The 17,787-nt window shown below is 43.6% G+C and overlaps 1 protein-coding gene across 4 annotated transcripts in view; it reads left to right on the top strand.

Moving 5' to 3' along the window:
• LOC137306415 (spectrin beta chain, non-erythrocytic 1-like) overlaps positions 1–17,787 on the top strand; it is a 235,570-nt gene that overhangs the window by 166,884 nt on the left and 50,899 nt on the right. For all 4 annotated transcript variants that reach the window (XM_067975592.1, XM_067975595.1, XM_067975593.1 and 1 more), the window contains 7 exons: positions 2,420–2,593; positions 9,869–9,960; positions 11,679–11,759; positions 12,308–12,423; positions 13,461–13,573; positions 14,166–14,353; positions 16,118–16,235. In XM_067975592.1, coding sequence (XP_067831693.1) covers positions 2,420–2,593; positions 9,869–9,960; positions 11,679–11,759; positions 12,308–12,423; positions 13,461–13,573; positions 14,166–14,353; positions 16,118–16,235 — 882 coding nt within the window. The remainder of the gene's footprint in view (positions 1–2,419; positions 2,594–9,868; positions 9,961–11,678; positions 11,760–12,307; positions 12,424–13,460; positions 13,574–14,165; positions 14,354–16,117; positions 16,236–17,787) is intronic.

Genomic DNA, 17,787 nt, shown 5'->3' with positions numbered 1-17,787 from the left:
AGCGCACTAGTATGAAATTTCCTTTCTCTGCTATTTAACAAGGATATTAACCTGTTAATTTAAATGGGTTGACATCTTAGTTAAAATAAACACGATAATAATAGTGTTTATTATCGCAGAGCACGGTTTCAACGCCATTATTGTATAGAATTTACAGCACAGAAACAAGCTATTCGGCCCAACTGGTCTATGTCAACTGCAGTTTTTTTATTTTTCCACGGCGTGGGAGGTTCAGTACTAAGTGAAGATTTTAGAGGGCCAATTTGGTGCTTTCATTGGGGAGCCGTCCTCAGGTAGTGCATCGTGTGATAAGTAGCCTGTGTTCATCTAACCATTCATTTCAAGGAGTAGAAAATCACGGGCTGCACTCACTATCTCCTGTGATGGACTCCCTGGGAGCATGGAATGTGCCCTTAAATGCATGGGGTTCACCTCTCTCTTCACCTTAGCATAGATATTCTACGCTACTGCTATTGGATACATCGAAACACTGCTTTGTTTGCACACTTTACAAATCCTGCCGTGCGTTCCTGTTCTGCTTGCTGCCTGTCTTCGCTCTCTAGCTATTTCCCTGGTCTTTTTTAGTCATCTACTCCCTCTCACGGGTTTTTATATTGATGTAGACGGTACTGGGAGAGCAGTGCTCAGAGGTTGCAGCCTTCCATTTAAGTGGTGCATTCCAGGTTTTTCCTTACCAGCGTGATGCTGCTCCCTGTTGGGCTCATCAGGCCTAATAGAAGGGAGTCCATGTTTTGCACTGCCTGTGACCACCAGGCTTCGGACCCAGCTACAGTTGGATCCCAGACACATGTGATTTCAGATTTTAGACCATGGTTGAGCCTGGGGGAGATCCCGGGGTCTGAAAGGTCATCAGATTTCTGCCTGTCTAGAGTTGGGCAGATTGGCTTTATGAACGCAGTGTCTGGAGAATTCTGTATTTGTTGACAGTACTGACACGTTATTTCTGTTGCAGTGCACTAATAAAAAAAACACTTTCTGCGGTGATAGCGCTGTTTTCCTTTGAGCAGCCAACCCTGATTTTTTTTTTAGAAGTTAAGAGCATTTGCGGGGGGATTTCCGGAAGTATTTTAAGCGAGTCCCAAGGAGTGTGTCAGTATCTGCAGGGGGCACCCCACATAAAAAAAAGTTTGAAGACAACTGTCAGATGGCTTCAGAGATGTAGAGTTCACCTCCCCTATATTGGCAGTGTACTTGGTGGCAGTGCTGCCAGCAAACTATCAATACACAAATTTTATTAGGTATTAAAGGGTTAATTCCACGCTCCCTGCAGGAAAGCTGTGCTTGAAGGATGAGAGCTAGGACTACAACACTGTAACCCGAATCTCGAACGCACGTTCCCTACAAGCAGGTCTTCCCACTGGGAGCACAACATAACAGAATTAGCCCTTAAATGTGATGAGGCTCCTTGGAACCCCTGTGTAGAACAGATCTGATATGAGGTCGGTGTGGGTTGATGACAGCAGGGGTATGGAGTGAGTCATTCATTAGGCACACAGATTTATACCTCTTTAAAGGACCTGTGTGAGTGAACGTGTACCTCATATTAATTACAGTTTACAGACTGGATCAGTCACACGTTAGCGCTCTGAACCTTCTCATGTTAAATGAACTTTCTTTGTGTAAATAAAGATGAATGATTGTGTTCTCTGCTCGATGACAAGTGTTTGCTAGGGACAGGAATGCAGCAGGTCATTTATGTAATGTCAGCAGCACCGGGGAGTGTATTATATCAATTAGTCTTCCTATTTAATCATTAGATATCTTAATCCCTAATGAAACATTTTAACTTCCACAGACTGCACAGGAAGAATTATTTTTATGGATCGTTTTTTTGAAAAAATGATGTAATGATGAATCCAGGGAATAATATCCAAGTCACATTTATTTTTATGTGAAACTAGGTGGGAATTAATGACAAATATTGAGTTTTAAAATCATACTCTTTTGTGTACTCAGTTATTAATGTTTTACTAATTTAATAATTCACCCTCCCCCCCCCCCCCCCCCGCCGAAGGTGTTAATGCCCACGGATAGGAAGCTGTACAAATGTGCAACAATCCTGCAGTACTTTCCTGGCAATCCACAACAATATCACGCATTTGAAAAGCAGCTTTAATGTAACAAAATATCCCCAAGGTGCATCACAAAATGGAGTGGGGAGGGACGAGTGAACAAACACCAAGCAGGATTTGGGGGAGGCATCCAGTACTGGACAGATCTCTAATGTGTCGCAGTTAAGCTATGAGGCTGTCTGATCAATACTTGGTGTTTTACTGAATCATTTTTCATTGATGAACTTGCATGTCCTGCAAGTGACTGGATTGCCATACCTTAGGGATTAGACTCATGTAGTGACCTCGTGATATTGAACATGTAAGATCTCTGCTTCTATTTCCAGCCCAAACCCACCAAAGGCCGGATGCGGATTCACTGTTTGGAGAATGTGGATAAGGCCCTGCAATTCTTGAAGGAGCAGAAAGTCCATCTGGAAAACATGGGCTCGCATGACATTGTTGATGGGAACCATCGCCTCACTCTGGGCCTAATATGGACCATCATCCTCCGGTTTCAGGTACTTAGTGCAACAGCTGCTACATCAACTGTGTTTCGAGAAGGGTCTTGCTAATTAATCTAGTATAAATAGTGAATGAATTACAAATCCCAATCAGTGGTTGTCTATAAAGACAATTAGTCTCCAATTCTAACTCATTCTATCCTAGGATTTCAAAACCATGGAACTCCTTACCTCTCTCAGTCTTCCCTTTCTCTGACAATATAATGGCTTTTGAAACCCAAACTTGGTGTATCCTAATCACTACTTCTATTCAGCTTGTCTCGTGCTTGTCTCTCTGGTTAGGTTGCGGAGGTGAGCTGATGGCATTCAGTGTGGGCAAACACAAGGTAATGAGACTATGGAAGGGAAATAAACAGTGGCAACATAAACTAAATGGCTATAAGATATAACACGTGACGGATTTAGGGATATTGGTGGATACTGAAACCAACAGCGCAGCGTCTGGCAGTGGTAAGAAAAGCTAACTAGATTGTGGGATGTATAGACAGGGGTAGGGCACAAAACCCAGGAAGTGATGATAACTCTGTGCAAGACATTGGTACGGTCCCACCCGGAGTAGTGTTTACAGTTCTCGTCGCTGTACTATGGCAAGGATATTCGGGTATTGCAGACAGTCCAGAAAAGGGTGTTCACATTTATAGCAAGCTTAAGACACTTGATGATGAGCAGAGGTTTAAGAGCCTGGGATTGTTTACTCTGGAGAATAGAAGGCTCAGGAGAGATATTATTCAGGTATTCAAAATCCTTAACGGAACAGATAAATTGAACCTAGCTGTTATGTTGGAGATTGGCACAAACTCTAGAACCAGGTGATGCCAGCTCAAACTTGCAAGAGGGAAGTTACATAGGCATTTTACATGTAACTACTTGATACATGGGGAACACGTGGATGAGATTGCTGAGGGAATAACAATGTGGAATAATTTAAGGGAGAATTGGACAGATCTTTGACAGAGTGGATAATTGAGGGGTATAATTTTTTGAGATTGGCTAGATGGAATGCAGTCTTTTCCAATCTTTTACTTTCTGATGTTATTCAGATCACACTGAAGAGTGCTGACATATAGTAACAAAAGAAAACTCCAATCTACTTTACAGTTTCTTTCCGTATCCAGGTGGCAGACATGTTCATTGATCAGTGAACATAATATTAACGTTTCAGGTCTATGGCCCTTTGTCAGAACCCAAAACGTTATCCCTACCTTCCTCTCTCTACATATGCTGCCTCACTTGCTGTGTACTTCCACTATTTTCTGTTTTCATTTGGGAAATAAATTATCTAATTGGATTGAAAACCAGCTTAGCAACAGTAAGCAGAAGGTGACAAATGAAAAGAGCTGTGACTTGGAGTTGGTGACTAACAGAATAATGCTGGAAACACAGTCAATATAGAGGAGAGTACTTGGTGCTGATGATGCCACGTAACAAATATAAGGACAATTGATAGCATTCAAAGGAACCTGAACTGATGACAAGGAATAGCAGATATATTTTCATGTGGATAAATGTGAAGTATATTCTAGCAGGAATTATGTACATAATGAAGCAAATGTGGAAAGAGAAATAGATTTGGGTGCTATCATTGACCATTTTACTGGATGTATCTGGGACATGTGAACCTGTTATCAACAAGGCTGATGCTGCACCTCAAGGGCATTTAACTGTAAAACAGAACAAGTTATTCCAGCCTTGTGTAGATCATCAGTGAGGCTACATTTGGAACATTGTGTGCAGTTTAGGGCATACTGCCTTCAAAAGGACGTGAATGTGTTGGAGAGGCTTTAGAGAAAAGCAACAAGGATGATTCCAGGACTTGGGCCTCCAGTTGTGAAGAGAGATTTGCATGCTGCATTACTTTTCATTGAAGAAAGGACATGAGAAAGAACATGATCCAGGTTTATAAAAGCATACACTATGTAGTTGTATATAGGCTTATGACTTAGACTCTGAGCTGAGAAGTAGAGGGCACAAGTCAAGAATGATCAAGCTTCAAGCAAAACTAGGAATAGCAAGATTTGTATTTTCTGCACAAAATAAGGGATATCTGGAATAGGATCCCAGTAAAATGATTTTATGCTGCTGAAATTAATTCCTTCAAAAAATAGCTGGATAAATATCTGGTTAGGAATGGAACTAAAGGGTCTAGGGATAAATTTGATGGTTTCTGTGCTGCTTTGAGTTTGGCAAAGTCATCTGTGGAATGCAACAGGTCAGGATCGAATAACCGATGTGACAGGACAGATAGATGGAATCTGGAGTTTCATTCATTTACCTTAGGGAATGAGGAGCAAATTTTACACAGCTTTCCTTCAGGAGATTAAATGACGGGATCTTTGATAGAGTAGGTAGTAAATGGTCTGTGGAAGGAGAGGGTTTGATGGGCCGTATAGCTGTTTCTCATTCCATGCTTTAAGGCTGTAACATCAACAACAACATGCATTTATGTAGCGCCTTTGGCGTAGTAAAACACCCCAAGGTGCTTCACAGGAGCGTTATCAGACAAAATTTGACACCGTATCACATATAGTGATATTAGACAGGTGACCAAAAGCTTGGTCAAAGAGGGAGGTTTTAAGGAGCGACTTAAAGGAGGAGAAAGAGATGAAGAGGTTTAGGGAGGGAATTCCAGAGCTTGGAGCCTAGGCAGCTGAAGGCACGGCCGCCAATGGTGGAGCGAAGGAAATCGGAGCTGCTTAAGAGGCTAAAATTGGAGGAGCGCAGAGATTTCAGAGGGTTGTAGGGCTGGAGGAGGTTACTGAGATAGGTTTCATCATCTAAGAATTCACATTGTGGTTCTGAGTTTATGATGTTACCTGAACCCCTGATGCAATTACTACCTTATAACCATTCCAAATGTATATTATTCCTTATTTAAAACTGACTAAATCTCTTACTACAGATCAAATGGAATTGTTCGTAGACTGAGACACCCCCACCTGCCCGAGTGGCCATTCCTCATGTGTGAACCCAGGCAGTGAGTGTTTGCGGGCTATTCAGCTGTAGGCAGGCATCACAGCCAAGCCCAATACTGTTGTCACCCGACATCCAAACATGCAAACCTTTCAGCACGTGCTCACTGGACAGGGATCAGGAATAGGAACCTTGGCTGAATTTCCCCTTCCTAACCCAGGGTTAGTGTCCCCACCATCAATGCAGCTGAGATCAGCTACTCCCTGGATAAATTCTCTGAGACACCGGGGGAGCCTTACAAGTTCTTAATATTACTTTAGCTCCTAATCACTTTTGTGAAACAGGGACTGAAAATATCAGTGGAAGGATGTGTAATAAATATTATTCCAATGATGGCATGTAATTGTAAAATAGCTTAGTAATAATTACATTTCATTCCAAAACCTACTGCTGATGTTTGATGAATGTAACTGAGGTGAAATGAAACTAACAAGGTCAGAAGCCGATGATATTCCACCTACATATACTTCGAATATTTTTGCATTGGAATTGAGGTTATTGAAAAATGTATTTAAAAAATACTACACTTTGCGTTATATTCCTTGGGGAATTTCACTGTAAGCAGTTTCACTAAGCGTAGATTTTTTTAATGATATCATTATGTATTTATTTGTTTTTAACCTATTTCCTCCCACTCCATTTTGAATATACTTTTCTCCCCTCATTTTTGTCTGGTCTCCCCTCAGCCTAGTCATCTGGTAGTGCTCCTATTGAGTTGGCTGAAATCAAGTACATGAGAACACACTGGGACTCCTTGCTCCCTGACTTTTTTTCCCGTTTTTCCTCCCTACGGGAGAGGCCTGGGCTCTTCCCAGTTCCTTCTGTGCCATCCTCTCAATCTAGAACATGTTGAAGTGCCAACGCACTACACCCTCTCGAAACTGATGTTGTTTAATATTTGTAGGGTCACTTATATTACAAGGAGGTAACACAGCAAGAGATTTGGATGATGTGGTAAATCTTGGAAGCGAAGCTTAATCAGTTTATTAACCCTGAGTATGTTACTGGTGTATGAATGCAGTGCAGAGTGTGTTTTTCATGTCATATGCACTCTGCGTTTCTTAATTCAATTATCTGTCGATTGGAGTTTAATTGTGCAAAAAGCAAACTTGCTATTGTATTCACATTACTTCACTCGCACAATGGATAATGACATTTTTTTCAGGCAAAAAATGACTGAGTCACTAGGAGTAACCATATAGAAAGTTAGTGATGTTTCATTTTCGTCCCTTGCCAGCAAGCATGTCCTGGGAGACAGTGATTTACCCTTGCATGATTTGAAGAGCATAGAATTACAGCACAGAAACAGGCCATTCGCCCCAACATTCGATGCCAGTGTTTATACTCCACTCAAGCCTCCTCCCACTCTAATTACCTCTTCCCACCCTGCCCCTGTATCCCTCGATTCCCTTCTCCCTCATGTATGCATTAAGCCTCTCCATAAATACGTGAATCCTTTCTGCTTCAACCGCTCCATGTGGCAGTAAATTCCACATTCTCATCACTTTCTGTATAAAGAAATTCCTCCTAAATTCTTTATTTGATCTGTTGGTGACTATGTTATATTTATGCTTCCTTGTTCTGGACTTACCCACAAGTGGAAACAGTTTCTCCACATCTATCCTATAGAACGCCGTCATAATTTTAAAGACCACTATCAGGTCTCCTCTTACAGAGAAAAGAGCCCCAGCCTGTTCAATCTATTGACTGACAGTGATTTGAGAATTTATTTTATAAATGATTACCAGTTTCTGTGTGTTACCCCCCCTTGCCTCCGCCACACCATTGCCGGCTGTGCCTTCAGCCGTCTAGGCCTCACGCTCTGGAATTCCCTCCCTATATGTCTTCACCTCTCCCATCTCCCTCCCCTCCTTTAAGACTCTCCTTTAAAACCCACCTCTTTGACCAAGCTTTTGGTCATCCCTTCTAATATCTCCTTTGGCTTGGCAGACATTTTTTTGCCTGATTACGCCTCTGTAAAGTGCCTTGGGGTGTTTTTCTACGTTAAAGGCGTTATATAAATGCAACTTATTGTTGTTATAGATAAAAAGAAAACCTGGGAGTGCTGCAAATCTGAAATAAAACTGGAAACTGCTTGAAATAAACAGCAGGTCTGTCAGCATCTGAAACAAGAAGAGACAGGTTAATGTTTTGGGTGGAGACTCTTCAGAAGGTTCTGATGAAGGGCCTCCACCTGAACCTTTAACTTTCCTTTTTCTTCTTTCAGAAGCTGACAGATCTTCCGTGTATTTCCAGTCTAAATTTGGTAACACTGTTCGATCCCCAGTATCAAGCCATCTTATTATTGTGCTTCATCTGGGTGAAAGCAGTGCTGATAAATGAAAGGTCACAGAGGCATGATTAACTTGATAGGATCACGTTGACAGACAACGTTGTGAAAGGAAATTCATGGTTATTTTCCCTAAGGCAGAGATTATTTCTAAAGTGAAACACATGCGGTTGTGTAAACGCATCAGAGCAGAGATTTTCATGAAGGATGGGCAAGCATTATTATAATTGCGTTACGCCTCAGCATGTCTCACAACATTCCCTGCAAGGCAGGGTGAGCTTTGTGACTGGTACAGCTGCCCTGCCGAGTGAGTCTAGGTTTAGGAGGCACCACGTGCCCGTTTACTTTGCTGTCCCTGATTTGGGGAGAGAAGCTTTGTACCGGCCTTTTGCCACCACTGCCCCACATTTGCACCATCAGCTGGTGCCATTCTCAAGCAAGCACCAGGCAAATCTGATGATCGTTCACAAGACCCACAATAAAGCACATCAACGCTTTCATATTCCTGCACTTTGTAACCTAAAATCATCATAAAGGGAGATTTATGATCCATGGCTGTTAAAATAGAAAGTGGCATATTCCATTGATAATTTCTCCCTCGTGTTTGTTTTGCCCCAAACACCATCTGTGTCTGCAGCTTCCTTCATCCACTTTCTACAGGCCAAGTTCAGAACTGCCATGTTCACTCTGAAATTGGCTGGAAATCGCACTGAGCTCACAGAGGTGATTGCAGCCTTTAGCAGCTTGGTCACTAGGGTTAAGACTTCCTCTCCGCTGAAATCAAAAACCTGTATAAAAAGAACATGTTTCTGATTTCAATAACAACTTGCATTTACGTAGTGCCTTTAACATAGAAAAATGTGTCGTGGCATCTCACAGAGGTGTTTTCAGGCAAAAATCGAAGGTGATATTAGGAGGAATGACCAAAAGCTTGGTTAAAGGGGGAGGGGGGGGTTTAAGGAAGGCTTTAAAGAAAGAGAATGAGGTGGAAAGGCAGGAGGGTTTAGGGAGAGAATTCCACAGCATGGAGCCTGGACAGCTGAAGGCACGGCCGCCAATGGTGGGGCAAAGGAAGGAGGGGATATATTAAAGGCCGGTGATAGAGGAACGGAGAATTCTGGGGGAGGGGTTGTGTGGCTGGAGCAGGTTACAGAGGAGCAAGGCCATGACTGGATTTAAACATGAGGATGAGAATTTTATATTTGAGGCATTGGACCAGCAGCCAATGTAGGTCAGCAAGTACAGGGGTGATGGGTGAGCAGGACCGGTTGTGGGGTAGGATAAGGGCAGCAGAATTTTGGGCGAGCTAACGCTTACGGAGGGTGCGGTAGGTGGGAGGCCAGCCAGGAGAGCATTGGGCTAGTCGCGTCCGGAGGTGACAAAGGCATGGATGAGGATTTCAGCAGAAAATGGGCTGAAATACAAGTAGGAAACAGCTGAAACCTTCTCCCCAGCAGACTTTTCTTCCTTCAAAAAGTTGTTCACCTTGTGGAAGCTGTTTTCTAGGGACAGCAAAGGGTTAAACAGTCTGTTCAGGTTAACTAGCATTCAGATTCATGTATATCGTGAGCATCCCTCATTGTTATTTATCAAAAATTCCTGTGTCAAAAAGAATCCTGTGTAAGTCATGCCCCACTCACTACATCTCCCCTGCATTAATGGAGGAACTAATATCACAGTCATGCAGTTGCTACACATCAGTTGCTTTACCTCATCAGTCAGTCTTTTCTGTTAGTCCGGAAACTGAGCTGTGCTGCCTCTTGACTGAAAAAGCAGTTTTCTTATTTTCCCCCCACTCCTCTCCTGAAGGCATTGACTCTTTGCTGCCTCGCAGGCACCAGCAGCCCTCTGGTAAATAGCCATGGAGGGGTAAATGAACTCCCCATAGTGAGTCAGTGTTTAAGGTTATGTGAAGGCCCCAACGATTTGCTTTTGTTTTGTTCTGCAATAAGTAACACAGTCCTTGATTTTGCTTATATGTACTTTACTTATCATGGCTTTTATTTCCACAGATCCAGGATATCAGTGTCGAAACAGAGGATAACAAGGAAAAGAAATCTGCCAAGGACGCACTGCTGCTCTGGTGTCAAATGAAGACGGCAGGGTAAGCACAAGTGGAAAAAGGCCAAAGGGAAATGAATGGCAGCTCCTTGTAACGTATATATCCAAAAAGAACAGAAAATGCTGGAAATGCATAGCAGGTTAATCAGTGTCTGACCGAGAGAAATTAATGTTTTGAGTGTGGCACTTCATTCGAACCAGCATTTATAAAATTTCTACTTAGAATGCTGTTATGGGGTTGAAGCTGAGGCATACTGTTGGGGTAGAGTATAGGGAACCTTATGCTGTATCTTTCTGTGCTACCCCTGTCCTATGAGTGTTTGGCACTGACACTGGGTGGAAAAGTGCTCCTTCCCCAACACCATCATGTCTCATGCAAAAATTCACTCACAGAAATATATTACTCAAGTTTGACAGATTGAACCTATTGAACTGAGCACAATTACTAACCAGTGACAGAAAGGTTGGGCTCTGTCACCCTGTGAGAGATCTTCAAAACTTGTGCCCCGTATGGCAATTGTCAGTTCTGGAGCTTTTCACATTTCTGAAAGCTCCCTCCCCTTCATGCACTCATTGCTGCTGAGCTGGCCTCTGTCTTTTATTATTGATTCTGGTCAGACAGCTGCATAAAGTGTTCTGGTTTTCTGCGTCACTCGACTCCTGCCCTGTCCCCACGTCTACAGAACGTGCATATACTCTTTCACTCAAACACCTCCAGTCAGGCAACAAGATTGAGGTTGTTACAAAGATAAATACTGATCAGGGAGGTCCGTCTATTCAGTTATCCTACCCGGGGAGCATTCCAGGCATTAGTCACCCTTTGTGTGAAGAAATGCTTCCTTAATTTGCCTTTTCTCAGTTTGTACATGTGTCCCCTTGTCCATCAGTCATGGTTTGACTTGAAATAGTGCTCAGGATTAATTTTCTGTATTCCACTTGGCATCTTATATACCACCATTAGGTCACCTTTTTAAATAATTCAACCCTCTGATTAGCCTAATCGCCTTTCTCTGCACTGTTTTAAAGGTTTCGATGTTCACTTATCCATAAGAGGTTGGCCTGAACCATCATGTCCTGACTGAAAAGGATATTGTAGATGCATAAGAGTATCTTGGGGGTGAGGAATCAGGAACAGTGAATTAAAATAAAACACCTGAAAGAAGTGCAAGGGGATTGATGGCCCGGGGTTAGCAAACTACCCTCTGACCCCAGAACCCTGGGTTCAAATCCAGCCCATACCAGGTGAATGAAAGAGTCTTCTCTTTGCTGACTCTAAGGCTGGGAATTTTTTCGGAGCTGCCCCTGTTCCACCTCACTTCCAGTGAAGTTACGGCGGCGGAGCAGGAGCAGCTCTGAGGAAATTCCCAGCCGAAGATTCCTTCCTGATACAAGTTCAGGTTGTTGCAACCCTGTTCCCGTTGGGCATAAGTGCACACCACAAGACTGCCCCGGGTCAGCACAAATAGGTAATAAATCGGCAATGGTCGGTGTAGGAAATGGAAAAAATGTACACTGGTGCGGTAGAATACTCTTGTAGGGTTGGGGCAGTCTCGAGGGATCTTTACTCTGAATCTAACCATTGCTATTCCTGACTTGAGAGTGTTTGGTGTTGTCACTGGTGCCCAAAATGAGAAAATGTTCCACTCCTCTTGATGAGTACAAACATCCACGGTCCTGTTCGATGCTTCTCCCCCCAAAATAAGGCTATTTAACACTCAACTGAACTCTTCAACAGACTGGGTTGTTTTCTGTATTTTGCAGGTACCCCAATGTTAATGTTCACAACTTCACTACAAGCTGGAGGGATGGACTGGCCTTCAATGCAATTATCCACAAACACAGGTATGTATCATTTCATCAGACATCAGAGAGATTTTAGCAGAACTGAGTCCTCCAAGACAGCATTATCTGACTGTCTATATAATAATGTAAAATATTCAGCAATCGCACATGCCAATTTTGAAGTGTGCAGAGGCATCCCAGCTGAGCCCAATCCTGTCCTCGGCCAATGTCCACACATGAGTACTTTCCAACTGGATTGTAGAAAACGTTACCACTTCCCCGCTGAGATCAGTTAACTCAGCACAGAGTGGGAATCGAACCTGGGACCTTCCTGGCCTGTGTAGCTGAGTTACACGCTGTCTTTACCAACTGAGTCAACAGGGGAACACATTCCCAATGTCAATATGGGACTCCAGTGGTGTTTCTCAGGTTTACGATGAACTTGGACCTGTCCCACTGGTCACACCATTAAAACATGTACCAGATCAGGTTGGAATAATACATATTTAGTATAGTCTAACCCTACATAGAATCGAGTTTAATCATGTGACATAAGGCCTTGTGCTTTACATACAGATAGGACCTTTATCTTTGTTTTTCCCTTTCAGGTCTGATCTGATTGATTTTGACAAACTAAAGAAGTCGAATGCTCACCACAACTTACAGAATGCTTTCAATGTGGCAGAGCAGCAGCTGGGACTCACCAAGCTACTGGATCCTGAAGGTACATAGGGGCACATATACGGGCATAGACTCAATCCTAACGCTTGTGATTTACTGGGTTTAACAGGTCTGTATTAAAACTTCAGTGAACGTGATTGAGCAGTGTGTTAGCCCCCAGTGAGACAAGTTGTGTGTTTGTTTCTGCGGCTCCCTACGTTTTGGGAACTTGGCTTCAGCCATGCCGTTGAGGGGAGAGAGGCATAAGATGTGGGCTGGATGCTGCCCCACTGGTTGGGAGGGGGAAATTGGGGCAGAGAAGAATCCTGGACACGAGTCAACTGCCTGCCAAGGAGAAGGTGCCAAAAAACTGGGGAGAATAATTGAGGGATTTGGATCACCTGCAGTAGTATCACTGTCACCTCTCAGAGACACAAGGATATTCCATGACTTGAGGTAGTTGTCAGGCCCTTTTATTTACTCATCAGCCATCTACTCCCATGTCCTGAGGTTGTGAAAGGCGCTATATAAATGTAAGTCTGTCTTTCTGGTCTGCCTGTCTTTCTGTTCTGTTCTGGTCTGTCTGTTCTGTTCTCTTCTGGTCTGTCTGTTCTGTTCTCTTCTGGTCTGTCTGTCTTTTTCTTCTATTCTGGCTTTCTGTTCTGTCTTCTTTCCTTCTTTCTTTCCGTTCTTTCTCTCATTTTTATAATCTCTCTTGAACTTTACTTGTCTTCCTTTCATTCCTGCCAAACCCTAACAGGACTCAGACTCAATGAGTGAGCATGTGTCACCTTACCACTACTGCTTGATATACCTCATCTGTTCTCCTACTTTTGCCAACTTTGGAGGTATCCTGCAGTGTGTACTTGGCGCTTGACTTGGAAATCTCGATTTAAAAAAAAAGAGAGCAGAGCCTAGAGATTACAGCAGAATGCGACGGGACCGCGTTTCTCGACTCCGAGTAACACACCAGAAGAAAACAATAAATAATGTTACTGCATTACATTGGAGATTTGATTCTGACGGGGGTATTTACTGTGTTGCATTTGGTGAGGTGTAGGGGCCACACTCACTCCAGCTGTTTTTGCTCCCACATCGCAGATGTTAGTGTGGACCAGCCCGACGAGAAATCGATCATCACTTATGTTGCTACTTACTATCACTATTTCTCCAAGATGAAGGCGCTGGCTGTGGAAGGCAAACGTATTGGGAAGGTATGAGGAGGGATGAGAATACAGCGGAATAAAAACGAGAGTTCTGTACTATCAACAAAGATTGTAATGACAACATCATACCCACCACCTATATTATCTTCAAAAATAATCTTTCTCTGCATGACTGTTACAGTGTTAATATTTTTTAGTTTCTCTCTTTCCCCTGAGGAATTGACTCCTCACTGTGGTACCATTCCATGAGTATCTTCCCCAAGTGGCCATTATTCCACTGTGAGCTGTACACTGATCAGCAAGCTATTTGACTGCAGGGGCATCATAACCGAGCCTGTTCAAACACGCTCACTGACTATTGATCGGGACTGGAGCCCTGGATGATTTTTCTCTTTATAGCGTAGGGGCACAATTAAAGTGTAGCACCCCAACAACCGAGATCAGTTAATTAAGCGCAGAGCAGAGATTTCTGGTCTCTTAAGTCTCAGTATGACCACCCTGTGGTGCACTTATCCACTTTTTAACCAGGGACAACTAACCAGAATCACTACCCAAGGGTTTCGTTAGTTGGTCAGTTTGTTATATACATTCTGTGATGCACCGTGTACCACTGAATAGTTCTGCTGTTCGTGTGTTCCAGGTGCTGGACTATGCAATTGAGGCAGACAACATGATCGACAAGTATGAAACTCTCGCCTCTGACCTCCTGCAGTGGATTGAGTACACCATCATCACACTGAATGACCGCAAACTGGCAAACTCACTGAGCGGAGTTCAGAACCAGCTTCAGGCATTTAACACGTACCGCACTGTGGAGAAACCACCTAAGTAAGTAAGCTGGAGCACCCCATGATCAGTTAGGCATTGGCCATGGAACCTATATGTATCTGTGTGTGTATATATATATATATATATATATACATATTATGTAAAAATATAAAAATTTTACATCTAGCAAGTGTCCCATTTCAATCATCACACTTCAAAGTGTCAAAAGTGCTTTATTTAAAAAAGAGAAGAAAAGCCAGTCATTCCCTCCTGGTTTTTCTGACCTTGATAACTTGGCCTCTCCCCAAGGGCTAGAAGGCGGTGATTTACAAGTCGCAATTACTCTCAAACTGACCCCGGGAGGTGGCTATTTCCCTCAGGCAGTAACTCAACAATGCCTGTAAAGGGACAGGTCAGTTAAACACAGCTCCACCTTAGCAGCTAAATATTGCAATCGTCTTCTACCCAATTTTATTTCGATAGATATGTTACTCACAGTTTTGATATTTGTTTTCCAGATGTTTTTTTTCGGGCTGAGGGTTTGTATTTTCTCCACCCCACTCCCTCTCCTTATGCCACGTCCCTGTTTGATACCCTTTCCAAACCAAGAGAATAGGCAGGTAACCTGCACTCGGGTCTCTGGCAGTGCTGCTTTTGAACTGGTTGTTAGCAAGTGCGTGAAAGCACGTGTGGGTGACTCGCTGATTGTCCCACCTTTTGTGTCTCTACTCCTTTTACCTCAACTTTGTGTCTCTACTGCCAGACCAAGCTGAGAATTAGGAGCTCACCGTGTGGAAAACGCTCAAAGCTGAATCCACATTGTACCACTCTGTAGTGCACTGGAACGTCACCATTGAATATTTCAGGCCCAAGATTCCAATCAAGCACTGGGCAGAAACCCACCGTATCATTTGGAAGGGTATTGGAATCGATCCCGTTTTTCCCATTGGGGTGTGGGGCGTTTTCTTTCATCTGTTTTTTCCCCCGCCAACCCCCTCGCCACACACACACATCAAGGAAGTGTGTCTGCAGGAACTCCCAGACTACTCTGAGAATTCTGTCCATTACTTTGTCCTTTAAAGGCCTCAGCAGAACTCTCGGCCAGTTGGGAGCTGTCGTCAGTCCTGCTGAGGCCCCACGAGAGCCCTAAAAGTCTTGCAGCCAAAAGTGACCGATCCAGAGAAGACTAATTATCTTCAATTGGCTTTATTGGTAGCTGAAGATTTAAAAAACTTTGCTTTCTCATTAGGCCCTTTCCTGGCCTCTCCGATCCGATTTTTGCTGGCAGCGGTTTTGGGACGGACTTCACTAACGCTCCCTTACAGAGGATGCAAATGAGCCCGTCCCCATATATGAGGGATGGGTGTGGAGCTCCCAACCTAGGCAGACTCCGAGTCTGCTCCTTCACTTTTCTGCCAGTGGAGCGGCACTATTGGAATTTCAGGCCCCCTATTGATAGTGCACAGCCCAGTTCAACGCCTTAGGGTTTAGGTTAAACCTGTTTTCTGGGGTTTGGAATGAAGTGGACACTATCACTGGAACATTCAACTTCGGCATCTAACGGGCGATAGTGGATTGGCAGCCCATAATACCTCGCCCGATTATCCTTTACATTGACCTAAGGGTGTATAACCCGTGGTCAGTGCGCTACCCCCCCCTGTATATGCCCCCTGCGAAGTTGAAAGGTTTTGCCCAATCATTTTTTTTAAAGTGCAGTTGGAGTTGGGTGGTGCAGTCAGTCAGGGTCCTCTTTCACCTCAGCAATTGCTTTTACAGAGCCGATAACAACAGTTAAGTGAGATTCTTGTGGTGCTTCGTTGACAGGTTTACAGAGAAGGGTAATCTAGAGGTGCTGCTTTTCACTATTCAAAGCAAAATGAGAGCGAACAACCAGAAAGTCTACATTCCACGAGAGGGCAAACTCATCTCTGACATTAACAAGGTGACGAACTCTGCTCGTGACTTTATGGTCAATTAAATGTATAATATTCTGATAGGATCCGCATGGAATCACTGCTCCAAATGGCCCAGTTTCAATAAAAAGTTTCTCATCTGTTGGATGATCCCATTCTCATCTTCAGCCTCCAACCTTTCTCTTCCCACCACAGCCTTGTGTGTCCCTGTTTTACTTATTTTGCAATGGTCAGTGCTGCTCTGAAGCTCCAAAAACACTGGGCTCCCTGCACCATCACTGTGTTAGAATCATAGAATGGTTACAGCACAGAAGGAGACCATTTGGCCCATCGAGCCCATGCCAGCTCTTTGTAAGAGCAATCCAATTAGTCCCATTTCCCCACTCTTTCCCCATAGCCCTGCAGATTTTTTCCCTTCAAGTATTTATCCAGTTCTTCTTTGAAAGCCATGATTGAATCTGCTTCTACCACCCTTTCAGGCAGCACATTCCCGATCATAACCACTCGCTGCATAAAAAAGTATTTCCTCATGTGGCCTTTGGTTCTTTTGCCAATCACCTTAAATCTATGTCCTCTGGTTCTCGATCCTTCTGCCAATGGGAACAGTTTCTCTTTATTTATTTTATCTAAACCCTCAGTTAAACCCAAAGTTAAGGCTTAAAGACTTGCTTTTACTTAGCGCCTTTCATGACCTCAGGATGTCCTAAAGTGCTTGGCCTGCTGCTGAAGTACTTTTGAAGTGTAGTCACTGTTGCAATGTAGGAAACACGGCAGCCAATTTGTGCACAGCAAGCTCCCACAAACAGCAACGTGATAATGACCAGATAACCTGTTTTTAGTGATGTTGGTTGAGGAATAAATATTGGCCCAGGACACTGGGGAGAACTCCCCTGCTCTTCTTCGGAATAGTGCCATGGGATTTTTACATCCACCTGAGAGGGCAGTCTGGGTCTCTGTTTAACGTCTCATCTGAAAGACGGCACCTCCGTCAGTGTAGCATTCCCTCAGTACTTTATCGAATTCCCATTTCCTTTAGAGCTAGACCCATAGAAGAATTGTGCTGGGAGGAGTGAGTTTATTGCACTTGCAGTAACAAATCAGACAGTTAGTATTACTTTCCCAGCTCTCTTTTGCCTCTCTCTTTTCCTTCCCCCCCACCCCCCATTTAGACCCTGTACACCATGGATCACTCTCCGGCTGAGAGGGTGCACAAATGACGTGCTCCTACTACTATGTCTGATCAGCAGCACTATGTAGTGCGAGGAGCTGAAGAGCAGCTCAACATCTCTCCCTTCCACCCTATTTTGTACCAGTGCCTCTCCTCAAGTGTCACAGTAGAGATCGGGATCTCACTGTTTGAACATTTGTCACCGTGAATCCATCACACAGTGCCACACTAATACATGCGCCCTGTTAATATCTCTGTCCTGTAGCAGTGTGCCAAAGCCATTGTACTACCTAAATCATACAGTGGCTTTTATTCATCCTCCAATTTCCTTCTTCTCCTGAAGGGATGATCTCTTGCTAAGCTCTGGTACCTCACCCATATGTGACCCTAGACATTGAGCATTGACAGGCTGC

Source organism: Heptranchias perlo, chromosome 43 (genome assembly GCF_035084215.1).
Source record: "Heptranchias perlo isolate sHepPer1 chromosome 43, sHepPer1.hap1, whole genome shotgun sequence".
In the NCBI taxonomy this organism is placed as follows: domain Eukaryota; kingdom Metazoa; phylum Chordata; class Chondrichthyes; order Hexanchiformes; family Hexanchidae; genus Heptranchias; species Heptranchias perlo.
The sequence above is the reverse complement of the archived record's forward strand: the minus strand, read 5'-3'. Positions and strand labels throughout refer to the sequence as shown.